This window comes from Rhea americana, unplaced genomic scaffold (assembly GCF_003343005.1).
Source record: "Rhea americana isolate MKP2758 unplaced genomic scaffold, rheAme1 scaffold_0, whole genome shotgun sequence".
NCBI classification, from domain to species: domain Eukaryota; kingdom Metazoa; phylum Chordata; class Aves; order Rheiformes; family Rheidae; genus Rhea; species Rhea americana.
The window spans coordinates 2532500-2549558 of record NW_028185037.1 but is presented as its reverse complement, the minus strand read 5'-3'; the positions used below and the strand labels follow the sequence as shown (position 1 = coordinate 2549558).

At 36.6% G+C, this 17059-nt stretch overlaps 1 protein-coding gene across 3 annotated transcripts in view; it reads right to left on the bottom strand.

Annotated features, from left to right (window-relative positions):
* VIRMA (vir like m6A methyltransferase associated) overlaps positions 1 to 17053 on the bottom strand; it is a 29803-nt gene extending 12750 nt beyond the window's left edge. The window contains exons 1-15 of one of the 3 annotated variants that reach the window (XM_085305059.1): positions 16984 to 17053; positions 14036 to 14151; positions 13710 to 13796; positions 13240 to 13288; positions 12435 to 12603; positions 11431 to 11553; positions 10626 to 10910; positions 8730 to 9882; positions 7200 to 7691; positions 6666 to 6820; positions 5183 to 5265; positions 2746 to 2839; positions 2076 to 2620; positions 1226 to 1461; positions 248 to 500 (exon numbers count right to left, since the gene is read on the bottom strand). In XM_085305059.1, the coding sequence (XP_085161185.1) occupies positions 248 to 500; positions 1226 to 1461; positions 2076 to 2620; positions 2746 to 2839; positions 5183 to 5265; positions 6666 to 6820; positions 7200 to 7691; positions 8730 to 9882; positions 10626 to 10910; positions 11431 to 11553; positions 12435 to 12603; positions 13240 to 13288; positions 13710 to 13796; positions 14036 to 14151; positions 16984 to 17046 (3903 nt within the window). In that variant the 5' untranslated portion in view covers positions 17047 to 17053. The remainder of the gene's footprint in view (positions 1 to 247; positions 501 to 1225; positions 1462 to 2075; positions 2621 to 2745; positions 2840 to 5182; positions 5266 to 6665; positions 6821 to 7199; positions 7692 to 8729; positions 9883 to 10625; positions 10911 to 11430; positions 11554 to 12434; positions 12604 to 13239; positions 13289 to 13709; positions 13797 to 14035; positions 14152 to 16983) is intronic. The other 2 variants (XM_085305140.1, XM_085305221.1) reach the window with 2 other exon arrangements.
* Between the last annotated feature and the right edge of the window lie 6 nt (positions 17054 to 17059).

Sequence of the window (17059 nt, the reverse complement as noted above, 5' to 3'; positions counted from 1 at the left end):
YCTATAAGAATAGTGTGTTTACTGCAAAAGAGATGTCACAAATAAAAGGATTTACATTAGAGAGCAATAAGACCCACAGCAAGTCTGTGAAAGCAGCCAACCATACAATTTTTTTCTTTTTGTGTTGTAACAATGTTGATGGGGCTTTTCTTTTGAGAAAAAAAAAGGCACCTAAGAAATAACCTTACTAAATTTGTCTCCTATAATTAAAATTTCCACAGATATTGTGTGTTATATATTTAAATACCTGATCACAGAGGGACTGCAAAAGGGAAGCTACACATTCAGCACTCTGTTGATGTATAACATTGTCCCCAGCCGATCGCATTAAAGACAAGAGCTCCTGGAAAACTTCCGCATATTTTTCATCACCTTTACTAGTTCCACTGATGAGATGCAAAATAGCTGATTTACAAGCTTTGTGTGAAGCCAGGGCATCCAATAAAGCAAGTAATCGGGTGGTCTGTCCAGTGTATTGCTTCTCTTTATCTTCTGTGCTGCTGAAAGGAAATCAATGCACTGTGAATATGTAGGAAAAGCTGTTTTAAAAGTGATTTTTAAAACTATAAAAGCAACCACTACACAAACCATAATTCTGCATTTTAGACAAAACACCTAGTTTACGTACTTAAACTTCTAGTTTTGGTATTCTTGGAAAACTGCTCAAATTCCACTAGATGACTTTTGGTTGTATTATAAATTAACTAATCTACCATTCATTTTACACACTATACTGCATCTAATTAGATGTGCTTTCAAACACATGGTACTCTTTGTTTCAATAACCTCTGAAATGGTGATGGTCAACTTCTTCCAGCTTACAGACACCTATATATTTTCCAGCTGAGATGCACATCCCAACAGAGTAAGTTTTACTCGACCAACAGTAGGCCTACTTTTCTCATTTATTTTAAATGATCCTTTAGAAGTAGCCCACATAAACTGAAAAGGTTGTACAGGGACTTGAAAAACACCTTCCTAAAAACACTTACTATGAACATACAATGTGAAGCTGTGTATATCAAAAAAAAAANAAAAAAAAAAAAAAAAAAAAGATACGGTGTTGGTTGGCAACACTAAGCACTATGTACTGGACTGAGAACTCACTCAAGTTCACAAAGGATAAACAGTACCTCTAAAGTTAAGTATTTTTCTCATGATAAACTTGCTGCATGGAACAAAGGTGAATTTAAAGTATAAAATTTCTGCAACAGAAAACAAATACCTTTGTAGATCTTCTACAATCAGATCCAACACAGTTCTCATGATAAGAAGGGCAGTAGGTGAAGCCAAGTCACACAACTGAACACAAATACGTCTCAACATATGCTGAATAGGCTGGCAAGATGAACCAGAGAAAGATCGAACTATCTCTTGTAGTAGCTTAGCTTGAACATGAAGGTGCATGCTCCACAGCTTCCTGGTGTTGAGTGCCACTGAAATATCATGAGGTTCAATTACCTGAAGGAACAGAGAAATAAAAGGGTTTCACTTTCAACTTCTATCATAAAACCTAAATTCTACCACAAGGCATAAATAAATACAAAATACTGTGTCCATCAAAAACATGCAATGCCATTTTCATTAGTATCACTGAATGACAGAGCAGAATTTGATCATAAAAGAACAAATCAAAAAGTAATTCCAACAAATTAGRTATTCCTTTGGGAACACCTGCAGTCACACACCTTTTATGCAGACTTTTTTGTTCAAGATAACAAATTCAAGATTAATGACAAAAGAAGGGAGAGTCTTAATACACCAGGAGTTYAGCATTCAGTGTTAAATTCAAAGGCTTCAGAATCAATCATTTAAGTAACACAATGAAATTCTAGAGAATTTGACAAGGGCCAAAAGAAAAACATATAACCATTAATTTAAAAAGATGTTTCAAGTAAGAAAAATTTTATTTCTGATGAAGAAATGCATCTCCAACCAATGTGTCTGAACACAACTGCTTTATAGAAACTGTTATTTATCCTTTCATATATCTCTGYTTTTTCCACAAATAAAAATGGTCTAAAGGGTTATGCATAATTACAAGTCTTCAAAAACTAAATAAGTCTGAATTATACCTGAGTTGTCTGCATGGGTAGTGGAAGAGGCAACAATTCTGAAAGCAGTATAAGTCCAGAGAAAAAGCCTTCAGGAATTCTCAAAATTGAAGAGAGAACTTCTTTTAGCATTAAAGACCAAGTATTATTCGCCAAAGTTTCTTCTGAAATGGTAAGTTTTTCATTAACACCCTGTGTAAAAGTCAGTAAGATATCAACAATGTCATTCTGAATTTTTTGTTCATCGCTATCTAAGCGGCCTGAGAGAGGAATAGAACACAGCAGCATGTGTAAGGAGACAAGCGCTGATGGAACACGCATGTCTTTGAATTCAAAAGATCCACCTCTCAGCAGTTCTGTGAGCATGGTTTTAAGAAGAGTAAGTGTACAGCGGGCCATAGAAATAGTAGTAACTCTATGGAGCGTGGTGCCCATGTTAACATGGAGTCGCCAAGGCTGAATAAGTATGCTGTTCAGCTTCTGTAGAACCCGAATGAAGGTGTCCATTCCTTCAGAAGAGAAGAGCTGAATAACTGCAAGATTCCATTTAAGATCTTTCTGTTGACCTGTACAGAAAAGAAATAACATTGCCCAAGAGAAATTTGATGTACAGAAATCACAGTCATGCTTCCAACACAGTTTAAAAATCTGAGATTTCTGTGTTAAGTGGTACACATGACATTTGTCATACCTTCTACCAGAGGTGGTGGACATGCAATATGGCAAAGAACACGAAGTGCAGTAGGAAGACCAACTCCATCTGGGGTCATCAAACTGTCAATATTCTTAAACAAAACAAAACAACTGTATTACAAGAGAGAACTTTATGACAAATATATTACTAGCTTAGTTTTCTGAACAGGCATAAAAACATAGYTTGGCAATCAGTTACACAGTCACCAAGACATCTAATTACACAAATGAAGAATACCAAGAACTGGTAGCTGACCGCTCAAGCACCCATGCTGACTCCTCTTCAGACTCATAATACACACCCCTACGCCCCAASTTCCCACTGCACAGGTCCAGGATACATGTCTCTACAGTCCAGAGGCAGATCCATCTTTATACTGACCGGCTGCATTTACAGAAGTAGTGTGCTATCAGTTTCACCTCACTTTATGTATACTCATGACAATACRCAAACTGGCAATGAAAAAAGGAGAGACTTGTAACAGCAAAGATTGAGCAAAGATTCAGAAGAAGGAGTAGTCGCATAGTTTGGGAACAAGGCCATGCACAAAACAACATGATCCACCTTATTCTTAACAGGACTTCTCTCTCTCTCTCTCTCACTCTTTTTTTTTTTTTAATATATTTTTTTATCATTAACAGACTTGAGATGCAGTTCTTTGAGTGCTGCAGACAAGCAGGGCAGGGTGTGCTAACAATCTAGCTTTCAGAAGGCCATCCAAGCTTTTCCCAGCAACTTCAATTCTGGATTAATTAATTTGGCTCCTTGCATACCTGAGATATACTAGTCTAGGGTTCTTGTCTCTAACGAAGTATTACTGGCTTAATTTGAAGTCACACCTATCCTAAGTCTCTCTTGGGTTTCACTTGGTCTTCCAAGAGATCTCTGTATTCAGCTTTGGAAAACCTGTTCCTGTTTAGGCAACTAAGGCATATCCTTTAAAATACTTCAGGTTTAAAATATTCCATGCATCATATATCTTAGCTCCATTCTGTAAGCCTTTGTGCATTCTCAGAATTTGATAGAGACCCTATGCAGCTTCTTCAGATACGTTATTATGAAGATTAATTAAWTAAATAAATAAATAAATAAATAAAATGCACTGGAATAACCTGCTTACCCTACATGAGATTATAATAAACTGCTGCTCCCTTCTATTGACACCTTGGACATTTCTTCATTAGGAAAAAATATAAGTTTAGAATGAAGTCCCTTCCGAATAGAGCACAAATTCGAAGTTGAACCAAGCTGTGATATGTGCAATTTTCAAGTTTTGTTGGGAAAGACTGAAAATATATTCTTCAAGTCAAATGAACAAAATTAAGCATTGAGGAAATTACAATCTATCATGTCCCATATCTTTAAAAAATTAAAAATACTAAAAAGAATAACATTTTAAGTTCTAATCACCCCTTTTCTAAAAACCTACCTGAAGCAAATACATCTTTTTAGAATAACACTTACTCAAGTTCTGTTTTTAGTTACTGCAAGTATTCTCTAAAAGTTAAGTTCAGTTATTCCACTTTTGGGGAAGCAGTCACAAATATGCCAGAAGAAAAAGGAAACAGGGCCAAGATTTGCTTTCTGGTTTTATGGAAAGCTAAAAGATTAAAATGGTTGGATCTCTGCATGGACAGAAGGGGAAAAAAAATCAGAATAGGTAAAAAAACTTCCAGTAATTTTAGCCAAACTCTTCCAAAAATCAAGCAGTTATAGTGTCTCTGAGACAACCACAACAGTTCCACCCAAAAAAAGTTGAGCAGCAGTGCAATTTTGAACACTGAAACAAGCTATTATTTTATAGATTTTATATATATACATATATATATATTTTCCCCACGTAACTGTAGAATGCCTCTTCATCCCCACTACATTGCTGGATGACCTGACAGCTTTTCTAATTAAATTCTTAAATTTCTTCTTTGCATCTGTGGTTTTCAGGTCAGCTCCTGCTTACAGTCTTTGTAATAAATTAGAACATACCTTTTCTATCTTGATCACAGCAATGCAGCTATTCTTGATCACTATCTAGTAACAGATCTAACATTGAAAGTTCTTCAACTAATGAGAACACACTGTAAACCAAAAATTTGTATCATTTAAATCAAAGTTTTTATATTTTGTTTTGCTACATGAGTGTTTGGAATAGAGAAAAATGTATATATAAAAAGGATCTGTTTATTTTTCCAAATTATATCTTGATAGTTTGCATAAGATAAACTTTGCATCTCATATTTACCTTAGTTTTGGTTCCATTAAGATAAGCGAGGGCAACAAGTGGCCTAGAGCATAAGCTTTAATAAAAACTTACGTTTTGAATATACATTTTTAAGCAATCATTGTAGTACACATATGAGAAGATAAATACTAAACTTAAAAAAGTGCAAGATCATAGGACATCACTAAAAGTTAGCACTATCAGTATTTTACTGACCTGTTTGATATATTCAATGAGATTTGGAATACAGTTAATTTCAAATCTAAGATTTTTCAAAGGTTCAAGCCACTTGCTGAGCTCTGGGGAAAAAAATAAAAAGTTATTTACATTTAATCAAATATCTTGTCAATGCATTTAATAACATAGAACTTTTTGAAATACAAATACACTTAAATTACAAAATAGGTGCTAAGCCCAAATGTGAAATTTGAGGAACACACTGTAGTCATAGCCAGCTGAAAAGCATCACCAAAAACAGTAAGACTTCAGAATAGTCGATCCATCTCTTCTTCATGGATAAAATTCTGCTCAGATCAAGTTGAACAGTCAAATAATTTTCAGCTTATTATTTGTATTATCTGTGATTAACCATACCTGATAAAGGACACTAAGGGTCCCACTTATCACTAAATAAAAAGACAAGGACCAAAGTACRTTTCCCTTGTTGTACACAGCAGATTGTTAAAAACTAATTCCAAGCCTTTCATTAAGTGCCCAAATGGAGCCCATCCCTGCTGGTAGGACAAATCCTCTGATATACTCTTAGTCTAAAAGAACTTGAATGTCCCTACCTCTTRGGCAACTTTTCAAAACCCATTGTTCCTTAAAAAAAATATTCAGAAGAATGTGAAGGTTCAAAGGTCAAACAGCCGGGAACTGACAACGATTTTCAGTTTGACTTCATGATTTGGTTTAATAAACCAGCTCCTCTTCTCATGAAATGGTCTAATGACCACGCAAAGAGAAACAGAGTAAGATCCCAGCAGAAGAGGAAATCACACTAAAACTCTTTAAAAAGAGTTCTGATTTCTTTTAGTGCATTTAAGCTTTGGGAGAAATTAATGGTACATTTATACTAGTCAGTTAAGCAGCAGAGAGAATCCCTGCACACCACAGCTTCACTGCTCATACGCCAGAATGGTCTCCAGCAACATTGTGTTTGACCAGCTCCATTCCCAATAACTCAGGCATGACCTAAGTCACCACACGCCAGCAAATGTCTCTAAGAGATAATCTGGAGGCCAAAGGTTTTGGTAATAGGGATTTAGACCATGCCAGTTGGTCTAGCTGCCACAAAACAGTTCCAGGAACATTCTTTTTCTTAGTCTACAGTCTATATCGCCAAAGGAAACAAGGAAAAGTCAGCTCACTGAATGACTAGTCCATTTTTACTAAAACTTGCTGCCCTAAGTTATTTTCAACACAGAAATAACTGCAAACTTCCTGTAATTATCCAAAATTCAGAGCAGTTAATATCACTTGAAAAATATTTTAACTAGAAAGAATTTCCTATTAAACTCTCATTAACAGAAAAGAATTACACATCTTCTCTGTGACTCAACTAAACAGATGCAGCTGGAAAAGGAATTTTGTTACATACATTATCCAGACCAGATGACTGTGAAGTACCAATTACCCACACATAAAAGGTTTCTTCTATACATTCAAACAATTCAGTTGATAATGACATATACTGTACCTTGCAATTTGGTGTTATTTTCGTCTGCCTTACAAAGCTTCAGCAAAGGCGCTGCGTGCTGTTCCAGCATTTGGACATCACTGGAAGATTGAACCACCAGCAAAACAAGGATGCAGGCATAATTATAAGCAACTGATTTCTTAGACTTTGAGTCCCTGAAACAAGGATAAAGATTTTCTTTAAGTCTCAGCTAATGCAACCRGTATTTCTCATACTGCTCAGTTTCCCCAGGCCTTGTTCACAGTCAGAAGTTATGCTTGAATGAAAACTCTGCTTATTAATCTTTTCTTATGAGCCAAAAGTCTGACATACATCATAGCACCTCTCTGGATGACCTACATAATTTCTGGGCATTAGGTACTTGATTACAAATGACAGGTCTGACTTTCTATTATGCTGTTCCACTTAAAAGTTTTTGTAAAAAGATCATGGTCTAACAGAATTAAAGGCTTTTTAGATTTACTGAACTATTTTTAGGCGTAGACACTTTTTAAATATAAAAAACTAAAGAAGGTAAATAAATACATAAATTACCCTAAGGCTTCTTTGGAATAGTACTCCATTAAAGTTATAAGACTTTGGAGGTTTTTCTCCAGACTGAATACATGAGCCACAGCAGATCGTCCAACAGGGTTAAAGGTAATCAAGTAGAGGTTGTGAAGTGTTCCCAACAGATCCGAATGGTCAGTTTCTTCACTGGCTGTGCACCGCTGAAAGTGGCAGAATAATTCAGAAATGCACTGTAAAGTCTGTGTTGAGTGCAGGAGCCACAGGGCAAAAGTATCCTCATTTGCACTGTCTGATTGGAGACCTTCCTCTTGATCCGGATCAGACAACTGACAAAGCGCTCTAACCAACAAGTTTGTTGCTTCGTACTCAGCGAGAAAGAAAAGAAGACCCTTCTGCGACTGTGCCAGGAAACGCAATACATCTCGTATAGCTGGAAGCACACCTGGATGAGCACTTGTCACTGGAATAGACAGTAGCAAAGTAATGCATTCCAAAAAATGGTGACTATGAAGATATCTGCAAAAATGTCCAGGAAAAGAATCAGTAATATTACAACCATCTGTCAACACCATACAGTAACAGAATATAAGAATATATGCTTCCGAGCTTCAGTATCTACTCTTCTATGGACTATGAAAAATAACAACCAGTTATGAAGTAGCAAAAAAATTCTAATCATAAAACATAATTGCTTTAATACCTACAAGAGCTAAATCCTTGACATATAAAGAACTAATTATAAAAAAACAAACATTGAACCACCTTATCATTACACAAAACCCCCTTTGTCTTCTATTAAATCTCTTGTATTTGAATTATTATTAACACAGAGTTTGTAGTTTTTTAATGTGCTAARAAAACAACCATTAAAGCATATGAAAGGGGTTACTTTGAAAGCTGCTTTCTTTTAAATACTTATATTCAGCTCTGACCTACGCTGCTACTATCAAAAAAAGCTACGAGTGTTAAGATAGAATGTTTAGATAGAAACCTTCTAACAAAGAATTAACCAATGTTAATTTTTATATAGCTGAATGCAGACAGGCCTCATCTTCTCTCCCCATGCTCTGAAACAGCAAGATATGCTGACACAACTACGTGACTTCCAACAAGGTCTGGATTACATATCTAGTCAGTTCAGCATATAGTCAGAGATATTCCAGTTTGGTTTTATCCATGTGCATAGACACATCCCAAGACCACAAAGCAATAAAACTCCAGATCCATAACAATCTTCAGCTATGCACTTGTACAGCACCTAGCACAGCTGTTAGGATCTGTGAGTGAGACTGAAGTACCAGGAATAACAAAATGTTAACTTTCCATTACAGGCACTGTTGACTTGATTGAAAGCCAACAAATCAACAGTTAACATTAATTGTTCAACTCTCTGACTTTTATGAGAAAAACACAGAATCCTTTGGTAAAGTACAAACTGAAAAAAATCTAGAAAAGTGTTAGTCAACAAGGTCATCTCTAATTATTATCTATAGCAAATTTTTTGGGGGGGAGGAGGGGGAGACACACCAGAAAGTGAACTTCCAACTGTCATACCTAAACAGGACAGGGTAAGGATCATCCCTTTCTGGAGGGCCTGTAATGCGTGCCATGGTTGGGAAGGATTTCACAGGTGGCTGAATCATTGTATGAGGAGCAGTTTCCATCAAATGGAAGATTTCTTCAAGAAGGCTAACAAGCTTTTCCACCTCTCCTTCGCTTATATTAGAAGATTCCAAAAGATGATCCATATCCATAGGAGCCTCCACATCRTTTTCATATTCTTGGTTGGTTCTGTCCAGTCCTGTCAAGTCTTGGTCCTGCTCTGGCTCAGTGTGATTAGGAAGAGAAGGAGTGTTCTCTGCTAATTGGTCAACCACCTTTTTAATATCTGAMAGAATCTCATAGAAGTGACATTTCTGGAGAATTGCAGAACCAGCAGTAACCACTCTCACAGTCTGATCTAACAGTATGAGTTCCAGGAGTTTCTGATAACCACTTTTTTCATGTACATCTACACTACCTCTTAGAAACATTTCCATTCCCTCAGTCATACTAACAACACTATCCAAAGCTTTAAAAGCATTAAGTTTAAGGGAGGATGATACATGATCTGCAAACAACAGTTCAAATAACACATTAATAACTCCTGCCTGCAAGAGTGCCATTATTCCTTGAGTCCCACATTCTGCTAATGACGACACCAGTTTCGTCCCAGCCTTCAGCTGTCGGACATTCAAAGCAATGGGCTGTTTGAGAGCTACCTGAAGGCTTAATGCTTGCAGGGTCCAGTCTACTAGCTGGGTAATATAGCCTTGCTTTGTGTCTTTCACTTGCAGGTAGCTCAATCCTTTTACTATTAAACTTGGAACTTCTTCTAATGCAGTGACCCACTTCGCACCCCTTTCCTCTTGATATAATTCCAACAGTTCTGTTAACTTAACTGAGGCTTCCACCACTCCTGAATTTTCTTTTTCTGGGTCCTGGTCCTTTATTTTACCAACTTCATTCTCAAATACAGTCTTGTAAGGGCAGCTGAAGTATAAAAGTGGTCCAAGCTCCCTTTCAAAAGGCTCATATGTCACAGGAGGCACAGATGCCAGATCCTCAGGAGTATATTCAATATCAAAGCTTGGATATTTAAATGTTTCACGTTCCAGATCAGCAATTCCATCTTCATCACTTGAGATTTGTTCATATCCATCATCTCCTAAGAAGAAAAAGATTAATTTATGAAATAAAATCAACTATGGATAACCTTGTTTATAAATGCTGAGAAACTGCTGAAACTAAATTAAAAGAACAATTTAGGAAACAATCCTACATTAAATGTAGAGGAAGCTTTCTCTCTCCAGCTGTAAGTGAATCCCCCTGTTAACATACTTGTTATACAACAACTGAGACACTTAAACGTACACAGAAAACAAAAGTCCATTTAACTGGGATACACATCATAACAAGAACATTGTCTCATTTTCTTTCTAGGATGTATCTATCATAAAATGTGTAGTTAGATTTGCATGAGCACGGATAGGAACTTTAGATAATTCAAGGAGATTACTGACATTCTTACATAAAGATTAATGGCAAATAATACACATTCTTGGTGAGTTAAACAATTTTATTTTATTTTTAATTTAGAAATTGCTTGTACCACAGCTTTCCACTTTTTCTTAACAAATCAAATAACCAGGTTAATTCTCACCTATAAAAGTTGCATCTATTTTCCTTTTTTTTTTATAGAAAGTAACAGGAAGATTCACCATAAAGGAATAAATACTCYACAGCAAAACACTGTTCTCCTTGAGAGATGTCAGAACCATAAATGCAGTGGTGCAGTGACCAGTGCAAAATGAGACCCAGCTCTCTTCACTCCCAGCCATCACAACAATAGAACCATCAAAATTTTATAAACCGATTTTTTTTTTATTTGATTTTTACAGGATTACTTACCTTCACCTTCTTCTTCCTCTTCACCCTCCTCTTCTTCATCTTCTTCCTCCTCTTCCTCTTCCTCCTCAGGAATACTCTCTACTGTATGCCCATCGTCTTCTTCCTCATCCTCCTCCTCCTCAACATCCACATCCTCTTCTTCATCCTCTCCTTCCTCTGGTTGATCTTCTTCCACTTCTCCCTCATCAGAATATTGACTTTCTTGATGAATGGATGTCCGATCAGGAGAAATAGGCTCAAAGTAATCCTCCCTGTGATCAACATCATCTTCTTTTTCCCCAACCACTAAAAAAAGAAAAATATACAAAAATAAGAGTAATCCTCTGAAATTTAATGCTCAATAATAGACCTTAAGCATTACGCAGTGGAGATACAAAAAGAACATCCTGAGAAAATTTGAGATGATTTGACTGAACACTAACATCAATTACTTAGTTCAGTAAGACTACAAGAATAATGTAAAGAGTTCTTAGCATTTTTAGCAGATATGGGGCCCAGAGAACTCAGCAGATAATGCAAACAGAGGGATGGAGGAGGATAATAAATACCAAAGTCAACAGAATTTTTGTATAAAATATGATCAATCAGTGTATTGGTCAACAGCTGATACTCTCAAATGTACTAACTCTTAAACGGATACAACTTAACATATCCAACAGGTTTTCTTACAAATCTCTTTCCTAAAACTCAACCTGTCCAGCAGCAGTAGAAGTAGACAAGAAACATACCACAAGATAGGAATGCAGAATTCTACTTCCACTAAGTAATAATATGCAGCAGATAAAACAGTCTGCTCTCATCCTACCTGACACTGGCATAGGTTCATCCTCATCATCATCAGGAGGAGGGGGGCCTGGCGGTGTCCTTGGTCCCCTAGGTTGTGGTCTTGGAGGGCTACCATTGAACTGGTCTTCCTTCTCCCCATCTACTGTATTTATTGTGAAAATAAATATTGTATTTAAAGGAATCACAGGCATAGAAACGGTTCATTATAGTATTTCAGTGATACTTCTCATTAGAAAGCACCCTTATTTCTCAGCTATATTTCAATAAAGTAATATCTGACAGAGTTTTCTGAAATCATTTCTGATATAAGGAAGAACAGCAAAGCTATTAACACTACAGATGTTTGTTAATATAACACTGAGTTAAAATTAAGGTGGATAATTGCCATTTTTAGCTTGCAACATCTAGCAATATTGTAACTACTAATAATAACTGAAGTTACTTTAGAAAAAATCTACAAGTGATCTCTGTAGACTTTGATCTACAAGTGATTTTTTACAGCACAGTGTATTCCCATCTCTGCAGCATGAYAGCTCTACATTGGACAAGACGGTTCTAATTTTAAGTCTAAAAACAAAATTAAAGCACAAAGAAACTTCCTCATGAAATCACTCATGGCCATTCTAACATCAACACAAGCAAATACTTTTCTGTAATATTATTGCCTACAGGTCACAAAAGGAAAGTTAATCATGACTGAAATTTTGTTGTTACAAATTTTTGTAAAGAGATTTATCATCTAAATTTTAATTAGTTCACACAAATTAAAATACTTAATTTTGACTATCATAGGGAATTCGCAACAGATTAACCCACTCTCAAAAAAAAACACTAGAAAAAAATCTACTCAAAACCATTCAACATAAATCTAAAAAAAGAAAAATAAAGGACAAAGATATAAGGTTAGCAAAATAAGCCAAATGAAATCTCAAATGTGAAAGAATTGCTTTTTTCAGATGCAATAATGTAATTTTGTTTTTAAAAAAATCTCTGTCTTCTTCCCACTAATGCTAACAGGCTTACCATGTTTTGGGTTTCTTTTCAAACCAGGCTGTTGCTGGGGAGGAGGTGGTGGAGGTGGGGGTGGAGGAGGTGATTCCCTGTCATGACTTACTACCCTATCGACAGAGCCATATATTGCCAAAGTCAGACAGTTGTACCAGCCTCTTAGAACCAATCCATCTGTGTTGACCTGTTTTTTTAAAAGAAAAAGCAGCTGAAAACATCGTAAGAGAATTTCAGAAAAGTTATTTTGTTTTAAAATCGATGTATCAGTATCTGCACAAAAGCAAGAAACGAGAATGGAACATTACACTATCTCTTTTCCTTGCATTTTGAAAACTGAGAAAACTTTAAATGTATCAATCATTACAACAAATGACCGATCTTTCTCTAACAGCATTCAATTCCTTGCAACGTATTGCCTGATCTACTACAGCCAGTTCATAAAAAAATTAGCATGAGTCACACAAACACTGACCGGAATTAAATAAACTCAAACAGAACTGAAGAGGACGCGCTTGGTTGTGCCCTGCAGCCATAACATTCTAATTTATCATTGCTGGTAAGTAATGTACACTACTCTTGGTAATCTCAACAAGAATTGTCAAGCAAACAAATAATCTAAGACTCATGCAATTTACACAGCACCTATAAGGCATGCTTTAAAGTAATAAGTATTAGAACTACAAGCAGGTTTTAGAATAAGGTCTTAAACACTCTTAAGCAACAAATGCTTTACACAGTGCTACCACACCATGCACAACCATACTGCACTCAAATGACAGACGTAAAAAAAGAGGAGGAGGTTTAAATGACACTGCATTACCTTTGCATTAGGTCTAAAAATAATTGAAGTATTTTCATCATATTCAAGGCTGTTAAGTAAAATGTACAAAGTTATTTTTCTATTAATAAAAAGCACATTTACAGAAACGAAGCATGGCAGCACTGAACAGGTAAGCTAATAATAGAACATTGAACAATATACATGCTTAATTATCAAGAGTGCAAAAACATTTATTTTAATAAAATACTTCTCTTTAACATACACAGACTGAAAGAGTACTGTCAGTTTAAAAATAACAAAATACTCTCATTTTTTATGCATGAACATCTGCTTCTCCCACACAGATCGGATGAAAAGGGCGAGAAGAATACATACTAGGAAAAGATAAACCAAACAAGAGGCATAGGAGATGCATATCTTCCATTGTGCATCTTCTGTACTCAAAAATTCTCATGAAGAAAAATAAAATGTAGACAATGAAATCATGAAGTAATCTGGGAACTACATACCTCCCCAGCCTATCAAAAACAGGGGCACTTGGCTTGCTGACATTGTTGAAAAACAAATCCAGTTGAAATGTATGTGGAGATGTCTCTCTAGAAACAAAGTAAAGGCAAAAGTTAAACCCATCAAGCTCCTAGTCAGAATAAAAGTAGGACAAACAAGAAAAAAAAACTTTTATTGTTAAAGTAATTCCCAAAAATGATTACAAGTTCAACATATACATGAACGTAATTTACCTTTTTTACATAAAAAGTTTTACCGAGATATACAAGTTCTAAACACAATAATAGAAAGACATATCTGAGTCAGACACCTCATTTCTTTCACTTACCCATAAGCTCTATTGTCAGGCAAACTGGTGTGAGCTCTTACTCCTGGAGGAATGACACGTACTTCATTTATATAAACGACACATGGAAAACGAACTACATCAATATTGGTACTTTGCTGCAAAAAACAAAGAAAGCCTAAGAAATGTAAAATGGAAACACAATAACGTACTCATACATTTCTTGTTAAAAGAGAGCCAAATTAAGGTGGAACTCTAATAATTATAAAATGTGTCTCTGTAAAGAGTATAACTTCTTTGACTATTAAATAGGAAAGTGGGTTTTTTTTAGATAAACTTCTCACACTTCTTGTATTTAATATCATCTTCACAGAAAATGTTATTACTTCACTTCATGATCAGTTCCTTTTACCTGCAAGAATCTTTTAAACATCAATAGATTTCTTTTAGTAGAAAGATATGTTGGTAAAGATAAAAATTTGAACATACATTATTAAAAAAAAAGGACTCCGAGTATATGTTTCCCTTTTAACAAACTATATCAAATTCATAATCAAAGGAAACTGTGTGTGTGTGTGTGTGTGTGTCTGTGTCTGTGTGTATTCTAATTTTAAAGATTAGGGAACATAATGTTAGAAACCTTAATGATACTGTACTTACTGTACTTACTGTTTTTTTAAACATACAAAATCATGTATGATGTTTATTTCTCTGATTTTGTAACAACACTTGAACACTTTTGGAAATAACATTTCCATTTCCAACATAGAAATGGCAAATATAAAGACAACTTACACTTTGGCACTCCTAAAAGTTATGTTTGAGCAAACTAGGAAGCAACCAAAAAGTCACATTGACTCTGCATGCAGTAGCCACTAAGCAGTTAATGCTGAAAGTCTCCTCTCACTAAATTCATTATATTAGATATTATTACATTTATAGATAATTTTTATCTACAAAATCATAAAATAGGGAAATTAAATATGTCCAACCTTAAGCACATAAAGATTATTTCTTAAACACAAGCTCAGAAGAACATTTCTTATTGACTGTTTCCAATGCTATATTAGCAAAGAATGCACTAGCAAAAAAAAGCCTCCACCAATATTTGTCTACCAACACAGTTAAAAAAAATGAAACGAAAAAAATCTGATCTGCAATCAAAAATTATATAGCTTTCACAGAAAAACATCTTTCACAGAAGAAGATCTTAGAAAGCAAAAAAAACCCATAAAATTATCAGAATAAAGCAAGGAGGTACTAGGATTTTTAGAAAGCTAATAAATGAGGAAACAATCAAAAGTAAAGTTTTTAAAAGAATGCTGAAGTGTGTGCTTTGGGGCACGTATTACTAGAATTCTAGAAACACATCTTTTGATATGCAAATATAGTATTTTGCCCTAGGGGCTGACATATTACCATCAGGATGGTAGAACAAAAGCACAACATGCTGTAACAGAATGCACATTATTCAAAGGAACAGAGTGGCTATAATCAATGATAAAGAGAGCTATGGGAACCGTTTGCTTTGCCTTTAAAAGGGAATATGCATCAAGTATGAGCCACATTTCTGGGAGAAGACATACGGCTAAGAAGGCTGTACCACCAGCAGCACTGCCAAAGATGCATTCCCGGTTAAATCATGTGGAACTACTACCAAGACATACCAGCAACCTCATCAAGACCACAACTGAATCTTATTCACCTTTCCTCTAAAGCATTTTAAAAAAAATTACACGAGGGCTGCAAAACGGATGTTAAAATGCACAGCTAGACCAAATAAATAATTTTATCATGAAATTAAGCAGTACTTTGCGGTAAATGCCACTTCCAAAGCAAGTTTCACAACCCATTTAGCTGGAAAATTATTAAAATGACAAGGTAGCTTTTCTATAATATATAAAACATACTTAGTTTTTTCTTTAGTGAAAGTTCAGTATAGTTCAGGATTAGAAGATGCCATTGACAAAGACAGAAGCGCCAGAAAGTTATAAGCAATTCAAAAACTTCATTAAGACAATGTGCTGTCCCAGAAGGGAACAGAAGTAGCTGGGGTCTCCTACTCATTGCTATTTTAAGTTGCTGGTTTAAAAATACATTTCAGTCTCYGTGTTCCTAAGTCCAAAATAACTCCTGGTTTGTTTTTACGGCAGCATTAGTTCAAAATACTTCATTTTCTTTCCCTACTGCCTACCCACACGCAAAACACCTCTCTATGGTCTTCCTCATCTCGGTCATGCAAACTACACTACCYTTGTCCCATCCTGAACAGCACAACAGACAAAACCCTTAGCAAATCTGCTGTAACACAAAGAGCTTTGAGGGTGCTCAAGATCCCTACAGCCCCTAAGTGGAAAACACGTAAGATCTCCCATTATTAAAGCAAGTTTGAAATATTCGTTTTGCTCCTGCTGCACATGAATACAGGCAGGCTGCCTAAATCTACAGGCATGTCTCACACACATGCTCACTAACAGCAAAGGGGCACATGTGTCTCACAAGTTCCCAGGATGTAGCTGTCTTCCTGACATCTTCCCTCGCACACATTTCAAACCAGTGTATCCCCTTTGTTTTCAGCGAGCCTCTCCTCTTTATTTTTCGCTAAGCAAGAGAAAAGGGAAGGGTACTAAGCTCCCAAAGCCTGAGTCTTCGCCTCTTCCCCACGGACATACTTCTCTTTTGCCCCCTGCCAGCGGCGCCCGGGGCTGTCAGGACGCTCCGAAGCGGCGGGCACCGCGGAGCCCTGGGCYGCAGCAAGGCTTTGGCGGGCTAGGTGGGCCGGGCGGCGGAGGCGCCCCCTCGGCGGGCACCCGGGCCAGCGGCTGCTGCACGGGCCCGGCCGCCCGCTGAGGCGAGTACCGCGCCGGGCCTAGGCCAGCCCCCGCGCCGCGCCGCTCGGCCCTGCCGCGGCTCTGCGGCCCGCGGCCCTGCTCGAGGAGCGGGCGGCAAGACGCTGGCGGGAGGGAAGGAGGCACACCCCGCCACGTTACCTCCGCGCTCTGGTGCTTGAACGTGTCTAAAAACAGCAGCTCCGTCGCGGTGTCCACCGCCATTTTGCCTCGGCCG